General features: G+C 37.7%; 2 protein-coding genes across 6 annotated transcripts; both read left to right on the top strand.

The window, feature by feature from the left end:
* The first annotated feature begins 1,341 nt into the window (after nucleotides 1-1,341).
* Nucleotides 1,342-2,805, top strand: LOC149753229 (putative ascorbate-specific transmembrane electron transporter 1). Its single transcript, XM_089924084.1, has 2 exons — nucleotides 1,342-1,451; nucleotides 2,490-2,805. The coding sequence occupies exons 1-2, from the start codon at nucleotides 1,342-1,344 to the stop codon at nucleotides 2,803-2,805; spliced, it is 426 nt and encodes a 141-aa protein (XP_089780210.1).
* An 8,233-nt stretch (nucleotides 2,806-11,038) lies between these two features.
* Nucleotides 11,039-20,517, top strand: LOC103713331 (bZIP transcription factor 1-B-like). Of its 5 annotated transcripts, none has more exons than XM_039127102.3 (15): nucleotides 11,040-11,364; nucleotides 13,736-13,829; nucleotides 13,939-13,992; nucleotides 14,079-14,183; nucleotides 14,409-14,492; nucleotides 14,629-14,688; nucleotides 16,173-16,203; nucleotides 16,282-16,342; nucleotides 16,419-16,473; nucleotides 18,369-18,411; nucleotides 18,500-18,783; nucleotides 18,863-18,940; nucleotides 19,604-19,729; nucleotides 19,886-19,992; nucleotides 20,077-20,517. In XM_039127102.3, the coding sequence occupies exons 2-14, from the start codon at nucleotides 13,773-13,775 to the stop codon at nucleotides 19,958-19,960; spliced, it is 1,113 nt and encodes a 370-aa protein (XP_038983030.1). In that variant the 5' UTR covers nucleotides 11,040-11,364; nucleotides 13,736-13,772; the 3' UTR covers nucleotides 19,961-19,992; nucleotides 20,077-20,517. The 5 variants fall into 5 exon arrangements, with proteins under 5 accessions (XP_038983028.3, XP_038983030.1, XP_088557922.2 ...); XM_088701796.2 differs by having other exon boundaries at nucleotides 11,063-11,364; nucleotides 14,268-14,492; XM_039127100.3 differs by having other exon boundaries at nucleotides 11,039-11,364; nucleotides 16,173-16,342.
* The last annotated feature ends 1,445 nt before the right edge of the window (nucleotides 20,518-21,962 follow it).

Raw genomic sequence — 21,962 nt, 5'->3', positions numbered from 1 at the left:
CGCACCTGCCTTAATATTTCGGTCATAGAGTTTTAATAACAATCTTTATTAATTTAAGATAACAAATATTTTTTCAGAAAGTGAATCTCAACATGCTGATCTACATGAAAGTTTTAGATCCGAACATTCTTCATCTCTAGTTTAAGAATAATTTATTATTTTAACTCTCAAAAAATAAATTTATAATGAACTTTTTCAGAAAACAACTCTTTCTAAAAACTCACCAAGTATAAGCGGGTAACATACTTTAAATATTGCACTTTTTCTATTCTTTTTTCTTCCTAGAAAAAAGAAAATATTTGATATAAATTCGCATTACCATTGTAAAGAACTATTACATTACCGGCAAAGAAATTGCGGCGGAGATAATTTAACTTTAAGCATTCTCTTCCCAATTTTTTTTTCTTTTCTTAATTTCTAATCATATTTAATTACTGAACATTCAATATTGAATAATACTCTTATAGATTTTTTTTCTGTCCTTTTTTTCAGATTAAACGATCAACTTATGGATGATGAACATTATAAAGACTAATGTTGGTTCATTGGGGTAAGAAAAAATACTATTTTTTATTATAAAAAATATATATTGATAAGGTATCGAAAATTTTTTTCCTTCCATTTCAGCTAAACACTGCCGTTTAGCGTGGGTTAGATACTAGTTTGAATCAACGAGCACAGGATATGGATGGAGCCGCTGCATTTGTGACATTGTATCGTGACTTATTGGACCAAGTAATCATATTACTATGCTACATTAATTTTGTACAGCCTACTTTCTCCACAACCGAGGCTTTTGATGCCTTGCACAGCTTCCAACCTCTCCAACTATAATCAAAGACTCGATATACCAAACCCAAGAGGGATTAAAGGTTTAGGTAATCTCTATGGCTTATGTAAGGATTTAAAACTTCTACCAGGCTGTGAGGGTGCCCCCTTTCATCTCTCTGTTGATTGTGTTATTTTCTTGGAAAACTTTTCTTCATGCTGTTACCATTTAATTAATTTAATGAAATGTTCGGTAGTTTACCGCCATTTTTTCCTAAATTAAGAGAAAAATCCTCTACCTCTAACATGAGTAAATCATGTAAAATGAGAATTTGACAAGTATGCATTTTTGGTGCTTCTTGTAGGTGTATCCGTTTGTGATGACTTATAGTTTCATAATTGTTATCGAAGAAGGTACGCTGTGTGAATCAAATCCCATGCTGTTTTGTTATGTAACTCATTCAATGAAATTTTAATGTGAACATGTTTTATAATGGTGATTACTTTGTTAAACAAAGAGATTCAATAACGGTATGATATGCGCGTGCTAAGCGGGTACTAGGGCTTACCAAGATGGCAAGATTCATCAATTTTTTGCTACATCTAGTCTCCATTACTATTGGGATCTTTGGGGTCTATGTTGCTTTCAAATATCATATGGAGAGCTATACCTTGCATTCATGGTTAGGCATGTGTATTATCTGCTAATAATTAGTTCTATAGGTTTGTCCCTTTCACTTGAAAACAAAGATGCTGGCAATAACAAGCATTTCAGTACCATGTCAATGTGCACCAATTCAATATAGGCCTCATCTAGGCGAAAAATTACAAGTTAGAGAGTTGGGGATTACCTAGGTAGTAGGATAAGCGTTGAGACATGCGCAAACTTGTATCATCTTATATATCTTCCCCTACTTGCACCTAGTATAGGGATAAGTTAGATCATGAACAATGAAACGAAACCAAAAAAAAAAAAGTAATTCAATACTAAACAATCTTTAAGATAATACTTGTTTTTGGAATGACATAGTCTTGAATAATTTGCTAAGCTATCCTCACCTACTTTAAACCCAGGTAAGCTACTTTAACTTATTCTGAATGAGTTGAACTGGAATAATTGAGCTGAACTATCCCTAGCCTACTCTAAACCAGTGTAAGATACTTCAGCTAATTAGTAGGAATGAATTAGTTAGAACAATCAAGCTGAACTATCCCCAATGAACGTTAAATCAGGAGGAAGCTAGGTAGAATACTTTTCTCTAGGTTATTGAAGATGCCTTGTTCTATCTCAGGCCAACACATGCATCAAGCCATGGCAAAGCGTGATGCCACCAACCTCAGTTCAATAAATAGCAGTCACATCTGGGCTATGATCTGTGGTGGGATGACCTTGCATACGAAGCATGTGTATAGAGAGACCAACAGAGCAGCGAATTGGATGACCTCATATGTGGCCAACCACTTCGAAAATGCTCTTTGGGTGGAGGAGAGGGGGTTACCCGGTACGCTCTAGGATCTGTTATTTTTCGACTTTTTTGGTTGTATCTATACCCGTAATGCATAAATAAATAAATAAATAAATAGCAGTTATATTTATTTCAACACTTTAATTGCAAGACACATTTCAAAATACAAGGCTAATGCATGCTAAGTTGGCAACTAGTCAGGTGGCAATGCCAGTATCATGTTGCTACCTAACCACATCTAAACATCATTCATAGGATTTTTATTGAAGTAGAAACAGATTTCCAAACTAAACACCTCATTCATTGCATAAGCCCTAGAAAACATGCTAATTCTACTATCTTGTGTAATGTTTACGGGGAAGCACCCATACTGATCTCTCGACTGATTTGCTACAACTACTTTGCAGTGGTTGCTTGGATTTTTGTTAATTTTTGGTACCCAAACGCTTCAGTGCCCATGAGGACAATGGTAGTCTCAATTCCTGCTTCTGCTGGTCTAGCTATCTTCCTCATGGCAATACGCGCAGAAGAGACAGCGTTTGTAGAGAAGAGAGTTGGATCCAGGACCTGAGACCAGTTCGATTAACTTCGCTGGCCTCCCTAGGATGATTAATTCATAGATTATTATGTTAAACACATTCATGTACGTCTGACTTTCTTAACTTTTGTGACTTTCTTGCTTGTTTTGTGCCTAAAGGAACAATGTACATTGCTATGAAGATGGATTACTTACTCCTAATCCTGGGGTTTTTAGCCCAGTATGAGTAGGTCAAGATATACACATACAATATGATAGTTATATGACTGAAGTTTTAGCTTTTGAAGACCATAAAACAATTTTGCAGGCACATAACATATTATTACAAGTAATAGTAACCGGCATAATAACATATAAATAGCACAAACTCGGACGCATCCTAGTATTTGCACCCAATCTTTTGTGACGAGGTTTCATGTTGCTATCTTCCGGAGAGGTTTTTTCATATGACAGCTGTTGCTCCCGTTTTGCAATGTTGGTTAACGTTATCTCTCGTACTTCCTTCTTAACTTTTTTGTTTGCTGCTAGTTAAGTTGGCAATTTGTTCTCTATCTTTTACTTCTCTTTCGCTTAATAAATCTCGGACTGGAACCACTCGAATCCTCTGTGCTAAATCATATTTTGACATGCTTATATTTGGTTCCAGTCAGGATTTAACCAGCAGCCATTGGTGAAGTAGCACCTTGCTCTCTATTATTTACTCTCATGTCTCCTCTTCGCTGTTGGATTAGCTAGAGGCCTTTAGGAGAAAGTATGTTGTTTTCCTTCATCTTGTGGATAAATCCAAAACATCAGATACCTTTTTTGTCTAAAAGTTGATCCAGCTAAATGTGGGGATCCAAAGTACCAATTTGTCTGTGACAGTAACAAAACTATTTTGGACCATCACTCGGGCAAGTAATATGTCACCGAAATCTCATATGAGTACGAGACGATCAATATTGTCAGTGCAGGCTTGGCAAGTTGCAGTTGTCATCTCGAGTCCTAGCTAGTCACCAAATGATAGCTCCCATGATTTATATTTCATCTAGTTTTGTGAATTGTACTCAGGCAATACACAACTGAATGCATTGGCCTGTTACATGCCTGAGCTGGAATAACACACTTGTCTCTGTTATAGTAGATGAAAAAGCATATGAGGTGAGCTATCTTGAGTTCTACTGCAGACTTTTAGCTATGGCTCTCGTCGCCATCGATGCTCCTGTCATGAATTCAACAACAGTTGTTCTCAAACTCCTACAGAAGAGGTCCACTAATTTGCTGGAAAAAATCTAGCAGATTCATAGGTCTTGTTATCATCCAACCCTGCCTCAGAAAAATATCAAGGTGCATGGCCATCATTTATATCTATCTATTTTCCGCACTCAACATCTAAAATTGAGCTGCCGGATAACAGCCCACAGAGCATCTTTACTCTCTTATTTTCTCTTCCTTTTTTTTTAAGGAATGCATATAATTTTATCCATCTTCTCATTTGTTTCCTTCATACGACATGCAGCAAGTTATTTGGTCATTTTAAGAGCAAATAGATTCTCTCTTTGGTCTCCTTCGTATAGCAAAGTAAGATTAATTTCATAAAATGTGTACATTACAAAGCAAGTTACACTTCTGTTTGCTGGATCACACTTGGCCTGACAATATTGGTTCTGATTGTGCAGTTCGATATAGGTAAGATCCCAAATGATTTTGAGACCAATGGCTCAAACTATTTTACTTATGTTTGTAATAACTACTTACATTAAAGATCTTTGTATAAATTATGTTTGCAGCATTGGCAATACTGGGCAGGTTTGTATTTGCACCATTAACTTGTCGCCTTTTTCTAGTCTGCAATTTTTCTTTTTGGACTGGAATGAGGCAGTAGCCACCCACTTCATTAAAGAAAGGAATTACAGGATACAAAAGCTAGAGTTTAACCACAGGAATTTACGAAGTCCTATAGGAGAGTGAGCAGCTGCTGTATAAAAAATAGCAAGAGTACTATACCAAATCAGAACCAATGGTACTTGCATTCAAGAACATGTCCAAAACAACAATCAGCAGAGACCAAGTTCAGGACACAGATTCAACCAGCTTAGGAACAGCAGCGAAAGAGCATCAGTCACAAAAAGAAAGTAGGGAAGATCACATCTTGATGGAGAAAAGACATGAAGAGTCCCAATATCAGCTTTCCGAATCCTCACAAAGGCAAGCGAATCAAATTTTTCCAGCAAATCCTTGCAGAGTCCGGGCAATTCACGATTATTGCATGAAATGGACTGATCAGAGAAAAGATGCAAGGCTTTCCTAGCCACTGAAAAAATCAAAGATCTTCTGTTTAAGAACAATCTTGAGTTCCTTCAGTCCACCAACTCCAACATATAGCAGCAACTAGCATTAGCAGTGCGGGTCTCGTGAACTTTTTAAAGTTTTGTTTGCACCATGTTGAAAACACCTCACTTGGATTATGTGGAATGAGATGGGCATCCAAAGCATCACAAAAGGAAGACCAGATCTGCAAAACAAAGGGACATGATGTGAAGATATGGTTTGCAATTTCCGGCTCGTTGTTACAAAGAAGACAACCTCCAAGATTCCTTCTGAGTTTCTTCAGCAGTATATCCCTCGTATCGAGCTTGTTTAGAAGTGCCAGCCACAACAAGCGCTTGATTTTTGAAGGAGCTTTAGTTCCCCAGGTGGACTTAGTTCAACACCTCTAGAAATCATTGAGGTTGGAGGTTTCCATTCCTTCCATAAAGTTTATATGTGGCATTGAAATCACAGGCACTATAATTGGCCCGTAGTCAGTCTTCATAAATCCGTGCTGCAACATCCTCTAGTCCACATAGGCTATGGGGCGAGTTTGCTCTGAAACTATTTACCAAAACCCAAGGCCTTACCAAAAAAAGGCTAGCTAAAAAATATATTTTTTGGGTTCCTTAGTTCTGTATAAATATCCAAGATCTCAGTGAATAATTGATGTGGGACGAAATGCACGTCCGTATGGATCCTCACAGCAGTATATCATCTCGCGTATTCATGAGCTTGTTGAAAAGTGCCAGCCACAAGATTTTTGGAGGAGCTTTGATTCCCAGGCGGACTTAGCAAGGGGTCATTTAACACTTTTAGAAATCAGCCGAAGATATCAAAGTAATCGAGCAAAAGCCAATGTAAACGATCGAGGATGGAGGTTTCCATTCCTTCCTTGAAGTTTGTATGTGGCATTGAAATCACCACCAAGGGCCCACGGTCCAACAAAGGATATGTGAATTTCCTTCAGGTCGAACCAAAAGGTAGGCCTAAGATCAAGGTCCGTGGTGCCGTAGACCAGAGTAAAAGCCCAATAAGCCTTTAAAACGTGATCATTCCATGCAACAGTAATAGAGAAATGCACGAATTCCTTCCAGAGAGATGATAGGCTACCTGAGCTCCAGCCGAAAAGGATTCCACCTAGTAATCCTCCGGCATTCAGAGAGAGCCGAGAGTCAATTTGCCCTACAGAGAGGGATCTGAGAGTAATATTAGCATCATTTCTTTATAATGATTGCTCGAGCTCCATCATTTCTTTTGAAAAAAGTAGTGATAATAGCAAACTAGCATGAGCTCCTATACCATTCAAAATACAAAAACAATTTTTTAGCAAAAAACACAAAAAAAAGGGAACTTGAAGACCTAAAATTTCCTGGCGTGCCTTTGTATATTATTGCTTATACTCTCTTCCTCCAACTGCCTTCTGAACTCTGTGTACTCTCCAACCTCTGAAACTAAAACATCCGTCAATTACCTATAGTGCTGCCACGTCTTGAAATACTGTGCTAATTAGGATTTGTTTGGAATTTCTTATAGGATTAAGCTCAACATTCTATGAGATTCCCAAATTAGGCTAGTACATATGGCAGGATCACAAGCAGCAAGCCGGGCTAGGTCTATACTCTATATTCATAGAAGACTCAGAAATAGCTTTAGAGTAGGCTGGCCTGAATCCTATAGGAAAAAAAAAAAACTCATCAGATTTTTTTTTCTTCTTCCCGCACCAATGAGTTGGAAGAGGTCTAGTTTGACATGGGCTTGGCTAGGCCTTATATCCTGTAATTCTAAAAATGCTATTTCTACTCCTGCTGATCCAATAGGATCATCCAAACAAATTCTTAAGAGTTAGTTTGACCAACCTCTGGAAGTTCAAATCCTAATTTGTTTGCATATTAATGTAAAATAACCAAAAGACGAGGTAATTATAACACCATAATCATTAACTAATATACCAGAGGAAGTGCGACAACCACTTCGTGCCACCCTACGTTGAAAGACCAAGATTGATATATATGTTCACCAAATCCAAAGGACGGCTACACTATGCGCTTTCTTCAACAGACGCCATCTCTTATTTCTAAACCTACCAACTGAACTCTTATCTCCATGATCCTCGATTAAACCACAGAGCATTGCTTACCAAAACATACCAAAGAAAAAAGCCAGATACAGCTGCTATTCGACAAAGGCCTCACTTGGAGTCCTCCGTTGGGTGATAGCAGGCCAGCCGGACCGTATAGTGCCGTTTTCAAGATACAAACTTTGAACTCTTCGCTCCTTTCCGCTAGAAAAGACCCCATACCCCGCGTTAGTATGGTGTGTCAAGAGTAGTTCATCTTGGTCGTCTTAGGCCTCTCTCTCTCTCTTTCTCTCATGGCAGCCAGGGATGGTTCGAGCTTTCGTATGTCTGCGCTACCTGCAATTATCATAGCACAGCTGCTAGGGATAGCAGCAATAACCCTTATGCTTCTCTGGCTGCTACACTTCAGAGAGGGCGTCGCTCTGGACTCTCAAAACTTACAAAAGCTTTTCAATGTAATTTCTCTTATCATCTTGAGTTCTAGCAGTATCTTTCTTTAGCATCTTTTGGTGTCTTCTCTTTTTAATAATAGCAACTATTATTGTCTAAAATTTTTAATTATTTTCTTGTTTTTGATCTTTGTGATATTATTTGCTGCATAGGCGCATCCTCTTCTAATGCTGCTTGGGCTTATCTTATGCGGAGGAGAAGGCAGTTCCTTATACCCCATGCTTTCTTTTCTTTATACCCCATGTTTTCTTTTCTTTTATTTCCTTCTATAAGAAAAAGAAGGGATTTTGAATTCCTCCATAAGAGAAACTCCCCCATGGAGTATTAACTATTTCTATGTTCCTGTGGAAGCAGCAATAATGGCCTACAAGGCAGTTCCCGGGACCACGAAGATGAGGAAATTTGTTCATATGTCATTGCATTTGGTGGCCCTTGCATTGGGTGGTTTGGGGCTCCATGCGGTTTTTAAGTTCACAAGGGACTCCAAAGATCCAGATATGCGTACTTTGCACACTTGGCTTGGGATGGGCACCATCTGCCTCTACGCTTTTCAGGTAAAACTTAATGATCTCTACTTAATTATAGTACTAATGCAAGGAATCAAATTGCTTCACAACTTGGCCATTTCCCTCCAATAATAATTAGTTACTAAACAATGCTGCATGGAAGCTAAGCACATAAGCATACATACATGTATATGCCTTTCCTGGCTTTTTGGATGCCCATGTGTATAATTTGTCATGTACATGAGTAAGAAAATATAACTTGAAGCCTTTTTATTAGACTGAGGAGAAGAATCTGAAGAATGAAGAAGTGAAATGGAATTGGAGAGATCGCAAGATTTTCAAGATACTAAGTTACTTTCAACATGGACTGGGATATGGTGTTGTATACATGAATGTGGCTCTTGCTTTAACTCCATTACTAGTTGTAGGATACGCACTCAATAGCAGCGCAGAGAACACCTGATGTTCTTGTATTGCCTGAAAGTAGCTATTATGGCTCTATGATGGCAACCCTTATTCTTTTGGTTTCAGGGTTGATTAAAGAGCTGATTTGACTTATCAAGATGGAAAGCTTCTTTAGCAAAAGAAAAAGATGATGATTTTACTTCAACTATGTCAATCTCGTTTCTTTTTATGTCTAGTGTCTTTGCAAAAGTTATGAAACTATTGCATTAATATAGGGTTTTAGAGCTTTTAAACCATAAAATAAATATGTTTGTCACAACATTGTTATCGCTGCTAGGTTCTAAAGAGTATTTGATATAAACCGTGATTATGACACTACATCTGCTTACTTTATCTTAATTATTCCTTTTGCAGTGGTTCATTGCGTTCTTTTCCTTTATATTCCCTGGGACAACATATAAAATGAGGGCAAACATGAAGCCATGGCATGCGTTCTTTGGTGCAGTAATCTTCCTAATGGCAATCTGCAGTGCTGAGACAGGGTTGGTGGAGAGATTCAACCTCGTTATAGTAAAGTTTGGCAGTGAAGCTCTCTTGATTGACTTCATTGGGATCACCATCCTCCTCTTTGGAATTTTCACCATCCTGAGCGTTATTCTTCCACGGCCATACTACAATTAGTATGGAACAATGAAAGAAGCCAAGCTAAGTGGCACCCTTGGGCACTCCGATAGAACCAAAAATCATGGAATTCTTCAACTTTGTATTATTTATTCATCGAGTATGAAGTCTACTAACTCAGCAATGATATCCTAGACAAGGAGTTCAAAGAAAATTTGCCTAAATATTTAACCTAGCAAGTAGCAAATGTTGTCATACACCAAGAATCTTACAAGGGTATCGAAAATAATCAGCAATTAATGATGATGCGCACGTGAGACTAGTTAATACATGTAGTAGATCGGGGCTGTATCATTCGTGCAAAAAAGAGCTTTACCTTCCTTCACATACATCCACTATTGGATCACCCACTGCACATATCTGAAAGCGCTCCGAACTTTCTCGTTCATCCACTTGTATAGATCTCAAAGCAAACCAGTGGATGATCTAATAATGGATTCATGCAAAGGGAGTCCTTTCATGAAAGTTAAGACCATAACCCTCATCCAGTAACATAAGAGGATGCCCAATTCTTGAGCTTCCATGCTTTGGTGCAACTCCTATATAAGCCGGCAATTTTGGAGGGTATACGAATGGTAAATCAAGACTAATTGTGGATCATGTGTCATAATGGACGTGACATCTGACGGGTATTACTGGGTTTGGATAAGAGAAGGAGCAATTTACGTTTTGGGCCCACATATTGGGTGCGCACAGCTTCGTTAGGTTCAATTTAGGCTTGACCCAAAAATTACTGGGCCAAAACTCTTGGGTGACCCAAGAGTTACGCTTGACTCTTACTATTGGTGAGATAAATACTCTGCCCAAAGGCCAAGCCGTCAGGGTCTGTCTGATTTGATCTTTTAAAGTTACAAACAAATTATTGGCTCATTTAATCTATTTAAAATTATGGATCAAACATATTAAATTAATATATATTGAAATCCAGGATGAGGAGAAGGCTAGCTGGAGGTGAGAATGGCATAAAACCTATGCCATTGACATCCGGCACCTTATGATTTTATTGAATCCATCAGCTGTCATCCTGGAAATAATATTTATCATGACAGGAACATGGAAATAAATTTAGTAATCTTCAAACTAACATTTTAACCTTCAAATGCTAAATCATATATATATATATATATATATATATATATATATATATATATATATATATAGTAGTTCCATCTCAAAAAAAGAAAATGTAAAAATATATTAAAATCAATCCAAAGAAAAGGAACGTCCCCCCAATATTGGATCTAAAGCTGCACCAGGGTTGCAATATGAAATTTTTAAAAAAATTATGGCGGCATCTCTTCAAATTTTTGTAAAAAATTACTTACACCTCAAAATTTTTATTTTTTTCAGTGTGACCTCGAAATTTAAATTTTAGTTGCAATATAGCGCACCTCCATCTTCTTAGAATCCATGAATACATAATTGTCATATGATATAATTTTATATATAATATTTCATTAACATCTCTTTGGTTGTAACTTTTTTTAAATTTAATTTCATTCAATAATTTTTGAAAATAAATTAGTCATTTCACATATGCCGTTAACGGTATTAGAGCTTAGATGTATGGCTCAGTCATATTGCAACCAAAAATTAAGTTTTGGAGTCTAATTGAAAAAAATAAAAATTTTGATGAGTAAATATTTTTAATAAAAATCCCAAATGGATTAGGAATATAATTTCTTAAGTAAAAAAGTAAAAAAGTGCGGAACAAGGCCATTTGGGGGGAAAAAAAGTAAAAAAGTGACAGGGATTTGGAAAAGCAACAAGGCCATTTGGGGAACTGCGGAACAAACCCTTAGACCAGCACGTGGAGGTGGGGTAGGCATGAGAGGGCAAAGGAGTCGCAGAAGAAGTGGAGAAAGGGAAAAGAACGAGAGAGGGTTTTGTTTTCTTTTGGGCCTTTTGGTTCCTTTCTCCTTTGTTAGAGAAAACTAGTAGAAATAAAGAAAGGGACGAAGGGAGAAGGGTTTCTTTCTTCTTTTATGTTTCCAAAGTTCCCATTTTTTTTTTCAATCATTAATCAATCCTTACATCCCATAAACTATTACACCAATATATAGTCACAGTTGAACGATCCACTCTCCGAGGAGAGAAAGCTCCACCAAATCCCTTCTCTCTCTCTCTGGGTTTAGGGTTTTGGATGTTCTGGACAGGAAAGGGGGCAGAGGATTCTCGCAGGTTTGTCTTAAAGTTGGTATCCTTTTCATTTCCTTATGGTGTTTGCTGTTAATTTGAGGTAGTTTTCGTGATTCATTTCTCTGTGTCTTGGCTTTTTGTATAACGGGTGCGGGAAAAGATTGAATCTTTATACCATTTTTGTGCGATTTGTCAGTCTGGTTTTGTGATCTTTAGCTGAGGGAGGACGACCTGGGTCGCAAATTTTATGGGTGAATTGTTGCTGTGTTTAGATTAAATTATTTATCGGAAATTTTTTGATATTTGTGGAGTTATACAGGCGGAAAATTTTGGAAATTTTCCCCCTACGCTACCATTACCGTCCCCAATTTTGAGTTACTGCCTTAACATATATGGAACTCCTGACTCGATTTAGGAACCACCCTCTCTTGTCTCGTGTTTTCTCCCGGTACCTTTTCCCCCTTCCCCACTATTTTAGGCGGATTCTTATAAGCATCTTTAATTTTGTACCTTGTTGTATTGTGAGATGTCTTGTATTTCTTAGATAACAGAACTCATGGAGCTATGTAATATATTTAGACGTATGACATAAACATGATCCCAGGAACAAAGCTGAATAAGTTGATTTTGTGCAAAAAAACAAGAAGGAAAAACCAGTGTGGCATGATGAGGTTTGATTGGGAGCATGGACATCCATAATTTGCTTGACTGACCATGGCAGAATAGGCATGCAATCTATTTTCTCTCTCTCATTGTTGGAGCCTAAAGGTCCATAGTGTTGTAGTAGTAGATGTTAACACTGATATTTTCCAAGAGCTTTACTGAAAATGTTCGTGCAAATTGATGAGTCATTCGAACAAAGGTTGTGCATATGATATTGCACTTTTTTTTGAATGAAACAACAATCCATTTTAATGTGCCTTATTTGTTTCAGAAACATTGAATTTAGTTCTGTATGATGGGTTGCTCGAATATCACAGTAACATATCATTGAGTATTCCTCGATATACAAAGCTAATGAAGAATAGCCCTAAGCCAGACAAACTCACAAGTTGCTGTAAGCGTGGCATGATGTTTACTTCTTCCAAGGATTGAGAAACTGTTCGATTTTTAGATCACCAGGTGATAGGGCTATTTTTTAGCATGGTAAATTAACCATTCATTAATCTACATGTCTTGATTTGAAATGGGTAGCCCATCTGAATCACAATAAGCAGTTAACTGAGTTGAGCTTGTATAAGTTTGATGTCCTTTACCAAGGGATCTCTTTTGATATTGAAGGGCCTGTAAGGTAGCATCATAACCAGTTTTTTCCAAGTAGATCCATGAACTGCTTGAATTATGGACAGAATGAAGTCATAAAAAACATTTGGATGACTGGTAGTCAAATAGATCAAAGCATCAAGCATGTAACAAGTCTTCTGTAGGAGGTTGCATCTTCTAAGGCATCATTGATGTCTTTCGTAAGCTTAATGTTTTTGCCAGTAGGAAAGGATCTTACTTTGGCTCTTGGTAGACTACCCTTAGCTAATATAATTTTTGGAGATTTCGCAACTACCAAGAGAATATTTACGAATTCCAAGAACTTCCTTGAAACATAATTGAAGGAAATCTTTGATAACCTTTGATGAATTCTGAGTCATATCTAGTGGCATCAGAAAAATAAACAAAAATAAGCACAACAGTGTAACTAGAGTCCTTAACTCATATGAATAAGTAGTCAAGATGGCCTGATTTAGCTAGCATTCCTGAGAACAGATGTAAAATTTGCAAGCCAAATGCAAGAAATCTGCTGCAATCCATAAAATGCTTGCATAGGCAGCAAATATGTTGCCCCTTGTTTCCTCCAAAACTAGGAGGAACATGCATATAAACTATTTTATGCAGTGGATACTACAAAAATGGATCATTGAAGTTGAGTTGATACTAGAGGCCTTCTTCAAACAGAAGCAGTGGCTAAAGGGCATTTGATAAAGACTGAATTTGTAATAGGGGCAAAGGTTTTAGCACAGTCAATCCCTTCTTGTTGGATACCTTTAGCCATGAGACAAGCTTTTGCCACTAGAAGGACCCATCAGCTCAATATTTCATGTCAAAAATCCATTTCTAGCCAATGGCTTCTTTTCTGGGCATTAGAGGATGTAAGGATTGAGTGTGATTGTTTTCCAAAGAAAGTTTGATTTAAGTAGAAGAGACCCATCAACTATTCAACTTACTGGGTTATTCTCCAGGTTGTTTGATTTTAAAAACCCATTAGTTGTTAAAACCTTTTTTTCCTCTAAATTTCAATTCTTCATCAAGTTTGGAAGGGTTCTATTTTAGATTGCTTACTATTACAAAAGAAGCTTTGTTATCTTTCACTCAGTTTTTGTTTTTAGCTGCCATTCAGTGACCAACTTAGTAATATGTACAGAAAATAAGAAGAGGTTTGAGTCACACAAGTTTTCATAATGGGCAGTGGGGAGGTGAATACTCCAACCAAAACTCAGAAGCCAACTTCGACACAGGTCTATATTATGCAACTCAACTCCTGTGCTGCCTCTCAGTGATTCCTGATGGCATAACTTTATTATTTATTCATATACTTGTCCTTTTTTTTTTTTTTGTTTTCTGCAGGAACAACCGCCTAGCAGTCCTGCTATGGTTTATCCTGATTGGGCTTCATTTCAGGTGCTAAGATCTAACCGATCTTCCTTTTGTATGCTTTTTGTCCAAGTCTCCAGTAACCTGGTAACGAAGTTTCTGCTCACTTATAGGCATATTATAATGCTTCTGGAACAAGTCCTATGCCTCCTCCGGGGTTTCTCCATTCTCCTGTGGCATCAAGTCCACAAGGGCGCCCATATATGTGGAGTCCACAGGTATTTGCTATTGCTACTGTTTACCATAATTTTTACAATAAATAATTTAGTTTTAGGTGGATGCTGCAATGATGCATGTCTCAGCTTACAAAGGACAGGGTTTTCTTTCAAAAGGATAGGACAGGGTTTGTTGGTACCCCAGTTCAGATTAACTTTGTTATGAAGTTGAAGATTGTGCTGAAACCCGGAATTGGATGCATACCTAATGTTTTTCTTTGGCAGCAGATAATTTCTCCATATGGGACTCCACCACCATTTGTTGCTATGTATCCACATGGGGGTATTTATCCTCATCCATCCATTCCTCCGGTACTGCGTTGTTAATACTGCATATTTCTTTATGGTTCAGTTGACGTTTTATTTTTTTAGAGCTATTGTTTTCTTGGACTGTTTGGGTTACAGAGATGTTCATTGCTAACTTATGTCTATTTTTTGTTTTTTTAAGGGATCTTGTCCATACAGCCCTTATCCAATGCCATCAGCAAATGGGATTGCAGAAGCTTCTGTGAGTTGTACTTTTATTTTTTCCTCTGCCCCTCTCTGGTTGTGTGTGTGGAAAGGTTGAAAACACCATAATGAGCTTTGTTGATCATTCAACTTAAAGTTGTACAAAAAGGGAATCGGACATGTGGCCTTAGCTCCACTACCCAGAGGATGCTCCGACCAAGGACCTCAAGGATGCACAACAGTAGCAGGAAGAATTGCTGAGGCCTAGTAGTGCAAGATAGGAACCTGGCCAACTTGTCCAATAACATGCCCTGAAAGCTGCCTCAAACACTATATAAACTTAAATTCTACCAGTAAATTTTTTTGGCTTCCACGCATTGCAAGATAGGATCTAAACCAGATTGGTGCTTAACGGGCTGCTCTAAACTCCATAGGACCATAGACATACTGACAAAATTTGTCTGTCTTTATGTGTGATATATGAGATCCAATGGCTGAAGCTTTCCAACTAAATTTCCAGCACTGCAATACTGAAGTGATTATGTTCGTCATTACCTTATCCTGGAAAGCTCCAGAAGTTGCTAGATTCCACATGTCTCTGAAGGGCTAAACATAAGTATTGCACTTGTTGCATCGCTGAGATCATTCCACTACTTGGTTACTTTGATTCATTTGCATAATCAACTATACATTATTTATAAATCTGTGATACGGAGTACGATACCTGGCTGTAATTGAAGCAGGTTAAGATTTATGAATTCATTCTCACCTTTCATTTTGACCATCTACTATCTGGGTGAACTTGATCAACTATTTCTCACCACTTTCTCAGGAAATGAAATTGCATATTTTTGCTGCTATATTTCTCCTCTATTCACACTTGTCAAATAAAATAGCATTACATCGTCTTGGTAAGATGCATTTGACATTTACCTGCAAGCAATAACACATTCTCTATTTGTTTTTTAGTCGCACGCATCAATGTCCTTCCTGAGCTTCTTATCATCCTAGTTTTCCTTTCATTTTCCTTGTCAAATCATCTTTACTAATCTTATCATATACTCATGTACCTCAAGACTTTAATTGCAACTTAAATTTTGCACAATTGTCATTGCTTCTCTCCTCATCATTTTGTACTTCAATCTATAGTAATGAAGAAAAAAGAAATCAGAATTTTTTTCTTACTCATTAATTAACTAAAAACCTCAATTTTTTAATTTCATAATATTGATTTCCAAACAGCTGTTCTGCAAATTTTGTTTTGCATTCCAATGTTCACTGTAGTCTCACCAGTGAATACCTGATCTGGACATAATAAAAAATGGCCTAGAAAATATTGAATGCAGCTTATTAAAAATGTCAAATTGCACAATGACTGCGTATAACAATAAAACATTCTAGTGGTTAGTATTACTGAAAGATTATCTAGTCATGGAGTGGTAAATGGAGCTAATGTTTCACAACCTCAGTAGGTATATTTGTTTCGTAGACATAGAGAGCAGTTTAAACTGTTGTATTTATGGGTTAGGCATATTTTTTCAGGTTGCTGGAGCTAGCGGCGCAGAAACAGATGGTAAGTTGCGTGGAGGTAAGGAAAGGAGTCCTCCAAAGAAATCCAGAGGAAGCTTAGGAAGTCTGAATATGCTTACAGGCAAGGTTAATAAAACTGGAATAGCATCTGGTGCATCTGCTAATGGTGTCTTTTCACAAAGGTGCATTACTTGGTTTTTTTTTTTCTCGAGTGTTTGCTTCACTTCAGACATATTTTCACAAAAATCATGTCTACAGTGGTGAGAGTGGAAGTGAAGGTTCGAGCGAGGGAAGTGATGCCGATTCTCAAAATGTATGTGGAGTAAGCGTTATTTTTTGTTACTCACAACTTGATTTCTCCACTATTCTTTTCTTTGATGATCTATAAATGTCATGATAACGGTGTTTATATTCTGAAACTGTTTAATTGTGGGTGGTTATTGTGGACAAATTTGAATTTCTAAATTAGCCTGTTCTATATCTGACATCTACTAGCAACTGTGCGCCTAGCACAATGGTAGATTCAGTTTTAGACTACTAAATTTTCATTTAATGTTGCTGCTATTCTTGTATATATTATGTATTTTTGGGGGTAAATAAGTTCGATCTTCTACTGTTCCAAAAGTTCTCTTTTTTTCAATTTTTTTTTAAAAAGAAAACATGACATGTCCATAGAATCTGTTTAACTCACATGTTTGATCTTGTCTTTCTAGTTGGAATAAACCACAACCATAACCACACCTGAAAGCTATCTCTATTACATAGTATATCATTTTTATATCCTTCTTTGTTATTTGATCCATTTAAGGACCACTTCCTTTTTGTAGCGAAAAGAAAGACCACTCTCTTTGTTAGTAGCAACTTCTCTAAATCCTTTTTGATGACTTCCATCCAATTTTTAATTTGTCTCTTTTCTTCCTTTTCGACCCTTTGATACAGTTTTAGGGTGCTCGCCTTAGTTGTGCTTCCATATGTATTTCTTTGACATGCCAATATCATAATATCAGTATTATCCTAATCTTTACTGTTCTAATGCGAACTCTTGGGGTGGGGCCTATGCATCTCCACCCCCTACTTTTTCATCTTCCAACCCTGACATATTTGAGCTGCATGAGACTTTCAAATGGACTTCCTCTTGCTTTCCTGATTTTATCGGTTAACCCCTTTTTTAATCAAGGCATCCATTTACATTCATTCTAAAACGAGTAACAAAGAGAAATGAGAAATACATAGAGTAAAGAGGGAGCATGCTCTTTAAATCTATGTCCTCCATGATGTCGAATGAAACTATCCATGGAATCGTGCGCCGTGTGAAATGTAGATCATCGCCGTTCTTAACCGAGACTCAGGTTAAGCTCATCTTGTTAGGTGGGACCATGGCCACCCACCAATGCTCCTTTCTCTTGAATAAGTCATGTGCATTCCATGTGCTAAAACTGTAGTTATAATGGTCATGCCCTCAACCGATATAAATCATTACAACATTTATATTAACATGTTACAAAGTGAAAAAAAGAGAAAAAGGAAAAATGTATCTTTTTTAATATGTTGTATTGTTCCAAGAGTCTTCTTAAACTGATATGCCAACATATAAATATTTTCTATAGTGAAATTGTTTTAAATGATAGCTGTCTAGGCTTAAGCATTCTCTGCTTACAATGGGTGCATGATCTCTTAATCATATGTTTTTCAATTATAAGCATCCATGTTGCACTAAGCGAACTACTTCCAAAGTTAGTGTGGAAGGTTAGATGTGCATGGCGAAGAGTCATATTTCATATGCTGACAATGTAATTTATTAGAAAAGACTGTTTTCTTTGATGAAGATTAGAAAAGACTGTTGAACGCCATTCGTTTCATCTTTATTCTCCTCTAATTAGTATTTAAGTTCCAAGCATCCTATTTTCCATCTCTGAGTAAATTTCAATTTATCTGCTAGGTTTTATAGAGCTAGAAGACATTATGCTGTGTCCTGGACCTGTGGTTGAGTATTCTTCTTTTTTTTCCCCCCTCCCTCTCTTATTTTATCTTTAATGCACACAGGATAGAGCCTAAACAACTTAGTGCTCAAGCTTGTTTGCCGTCCAAAACTGTGTTCTAAACATAATTTCTTTGCATTCCAATAGTTATCAGCAAGATATCATTATCTTGTACTCATGTTCCCCCAGATTAATGAAAAACACTTACAACTTAGATATTTGCTTGCAGGGTTCCCAGCGAAATCATGGTTCTGAACATGGTTCAGGCGATGGTATGATTGAAGCATATAGAGTTCCTTTCTCTAACAAGAATTCCAGCATGACCATAAATTGTTACTGGTATATCATTTGTGGCTGCAGAGGAAGCTCAGAAAGGCAGCACTGCTCGAACCACATCAAATGAAGTTACACATACACCATCTACGCCAATTGTGTCGAACCCAACTGTGCCATTTGTGACAATCCCACCGGGTGGCCTTGCTGGTCCAACCACCACCCTGAACATTGGGATGGACTACTGGGGAGGTTCTGCTTCTATTTCTGCACTCCGAGGCAAAGTTCCTGCTGCCCCATCTATGGCACCCTTGGTTCCATCTGGTCTTGCAGGTTCACAAAACAGTGTTCCACCTGATCCTTCGATGCAGGTAGCAAGCCCTGAAACTGCATTCTCTTTCATATTTTTGTTTTCTTAGACTTATTTACCTTTTTTCCTTCCAATCTAAGGATGAAAGAGAACTGAAGAGACAAAAGCGAAAACAATCTAACAGGGAATCTGCACGCCGCTCACGATTACGTAAGCAGGTATATACCATCACTTAGTTTGACCAATGTTGGCAAAACTCCCATATCTTTCATGTAGTTGCAATTATTTGTGACATTGAAGTTTCTAAACTATAGTTATAAACTAATATCTGACACATGCAGTATCCAAGTTGGAGTGATGGATGGTTGTTGTCCCATCCATGTAGGAAATGTTTGGATATGGTTTTCCACCGTTTGAGCAATATCATTATCCGGAAGGATAAATGCACTAGTTTTTAGTGGAGGTATTCTGTTTCTCGGTACAACAGTATGTGTTGTAAGAGGGTGCATTTAAAGAGTTTTATATTTACCAATACAGTGTATTAGTAAAGGCTAAACAACACTGGCTGGCTTTACCCATCATCAAAATATCCTCTTTTGAACATATACAATCTTGTTTTTCTTGTATCTGAAACGTTAGATGTTTAGTAGTAACCATATCTTTTAATAGTGTGAAGCTTGCAGCTTTTTTCATATGCTCATGCTGCCAGTAGAGGATATGGACATAAGAGATACCACATATCTAACTTCTATGTGGCAGAAAGGATATTGAGTGGACTGGCAACTTGTGATCATCATTATTAATTGTTAAGAAGCTCTTCTACTATAGTTAATATATAAAGCTTCTTGATTGTTTCACTAATATGAAATGATCCCATCCAGGCTGAATGTGAAGAACTCGCCAATCGTGTGATGACTCTAAAAGAGGAAAATAATTCACTAAAAGAAGAATTGGAGCGTATGCACGGGGATTGTGATAAATTGACATCAGAAAATGCCAGTCTTGCTGTAAGTCTTGGCCTGTACCTCTTACCTCTTCCATCTTTGGTTAGAACATGTGTGTTCTATATTCCTTCTTTTTGGATTCTATTTCAAGCCTTTGTACCCCCTTTTTTTCCGAGCAACTATTTCAAGGCTTTCTATGTGCTGTTTGAATACATGCAGGAGAAACTTAGAAAACATTTGGGTGAGGAATCAAGAGCAGATGAGCAAGTAGATCCTGTTTGTGGAGATGGCTGAAAGCTGCTAGTTTGATTCGGTCCACGATATCAGTGGGTTTACCTGCATCTAACATCTGACTTTTATTAACTCGTGTGTCTTCAGTCGTGTTGATCATTTTGTTTCTCTTGTTTCAGTGTACAAGGGGGCTTAATAGGGTCATTGTCTTGGGGAACATAGGTGATTGCTGAGAGGTTTCTAACAGAAGGTTCTGATAAGTGTATCGTCTGATTGATGTGGAAGGTTAGGCAGGCTTTTGGTCTGTCCACTGTAATTCTTTATCTGTGAATCTCAAGCTTATTGTAACGAATATGTGGTCTTGGTGGAGCTGGCCAGCTTTTCATGGCACTAGATCTTCATCGACAACCTTGACAAAAATGGACTACGATAAATTATTGAAGATATCTAACATGTAGTGATGCATCAACATTTTCATGATGTGTCCAATCTGGAAGAAGATTGTAATATGTACATCAGAACTGTATGAGTTGTCTTTGCTTTGAAGCTAATCGATTAGGTTCTGTTGACATACATTGGCTACACAAGTAATGCTCATTATTGGTTGTTTCTTCTTTCAATCTGTTTTGGCTTAATAATCAAATTCTCAGTAGTTATGAGGTTATCGCAATCTTACCCTTAGTTAAATTGGTTGGTTTTGCATGTTTTATGCTAGATAACCTCTATTGGGTTAAATGAAATTGTCAAATTTGCTGCCGCAAAGACCCTAAAAGTAATTGGTGCTGGTGGAACAGACATGCTTGATGACCGATTATTAATTCAGCAAGAAACCAGTATCAGAAGAGTGGTCCAATTCAGGTTCCATCACTCATGGTAGGAGGTCTTGTTGCTGTCTGATCTGCTAGGTGTGCTTGCTTAAGTGATAAGGGGTGCAGGGATTACTTCTACACATGCAGTTTTCACATGGTACAATCTGATGCTTCAGCTGCAATTTTCCTTGGATGAATTAAATTTCTTCTGGTCTTATATTGCCACGGGCCAAAAAAAAAAAGAAAAAAAGAGTCAAGTTTCATCACCCTTCTTGTCCTTGTATTGCACTGTGCATCATTTTATAATTTGCGCCACCCTTTGAGCTCTTGACTCTACCACAAATACTTTTTCTGCATCAGTTTTCTTCCTCTGCGTTTACCACTGTACGATGAGTGTTCTTTTTTTTAATTGTATTCTTTTAGGATGCAATAATATTAAATAAAATAGATGAGATTGCAATGAACCGCCTCGACCTCTTTTACAGCCAAAGAAAACTTTTTTTCTTACTTTGTCTCCACTAAGAGTGGGGAACTTTTCTTACATTGAAACTCTTTTGTTAACATATTTCTGAGAGCATAATCACGAGTTGGGTGCTGGAGAATCATTCCATTAAACAATAAAAAAATTCTGATTTAGAATGTAGCTAGCATTTTCATTGATGTATTCCAATAGAATTGAGTTTTTTGGGATGTTAGAAGTTCTGATTAGGAGGTGATTAACTTGTAATCTGATCTCTACTTGAATGGAATTGCAGCCTTTCCAAGCAAGAAAATATGCAGACAAGAAAAAAAAATATGGGTATCAAATTCAAGTCTACCGTATCCACTTGCATCTATGCTAAAAATAATAATTTACTATAATGCCAAGACAGTAGTAGAAATGTCTTGCTCCCCTCTGTATTCCATCGTTCCTAACCGTCCACCGATGCGGACCGTCGAATCGATCGATGTCGATCATTTAATCCGAGCCGTAAAGATGAACATGAAGAAAGGGCATCGGGTCAGATGTATGTGTGGGGGCGTACCGCGGCACACCGCCCGAGCTGTCCTCGCTCGGTCCCGGGACCACCGGATCCGACCCGACAGCGCGATCTGTTTGGGATCCAGGGCGGCGCAGAATCCGACAAGTGGCGTGCAGCGGCCCCACGCGTTTCCTTTTAAGAGAATTGGACGGTTGGTGGTGGCCGACCACACGGGCAGTGGGTCAAGCCGGCATGCTGGGCCCAACGAAGAATTTGTGTGCTTCTAGCGGGTAT

Source organism: Phoenix dactylifera, chromosome 7 (assembly GCF_051530095.1).
Source record: "Phoenix dactylifera cultivar Ajwa chromosome 7, Ajwa_hap1_PhDact_Kaust_v1.1, whole genome shotgun sequence".
Taxonomy (NCBI): domain Eukaryota; kingdom Viridiplantae; phylum Streptophyta; class Magnoliopsida; order Arecales; family Arecaceae; genus Phoenix; species Phoenix dactylifera.
Note: the sequence above shows the minus strand (reverse complement) of the source record. Positions and strands in the feature narration are given on the sequence as shown.

Bases quoted from the DNA above. Each gene is read 5' to 3' on its own strand.
- LOC149753229 (XM_089924084.1), top strand. From the start codon at position 1,342: ATGGCAAGATTCATCAATTTTTTGCTACATCTAGTCTCCATTACTATT. The intron at 1,452-2,489 runs GTTAGGCATGTG...CATCATTCATAG, and splicing joins AGCTATACCTTGCATTCATG to GATTTTTATTGAAGTAGAAA.
- LOC103713331 (XM_088701794.2), top strand. From the start codon at position 13,773: ATGGGCAGTGGGGAGGTGAATACTCCAACCAAAACTCAGAAGCCAACT. The intron at 16,343-16,418 runs GTGCATTACTTG...TCATGTCTACAG, and splicing joins AATGGTGTCTTTTCACAAAG to TGGTGAGAGTGGAAGTGAAG. The intron at 18,941-19,603 runs GTATATACCATC...GATCCCATCCAG, and splicing joins GCTCACGATTACGTAAGCAG to GCTGAATGTGAAGAACTCGC.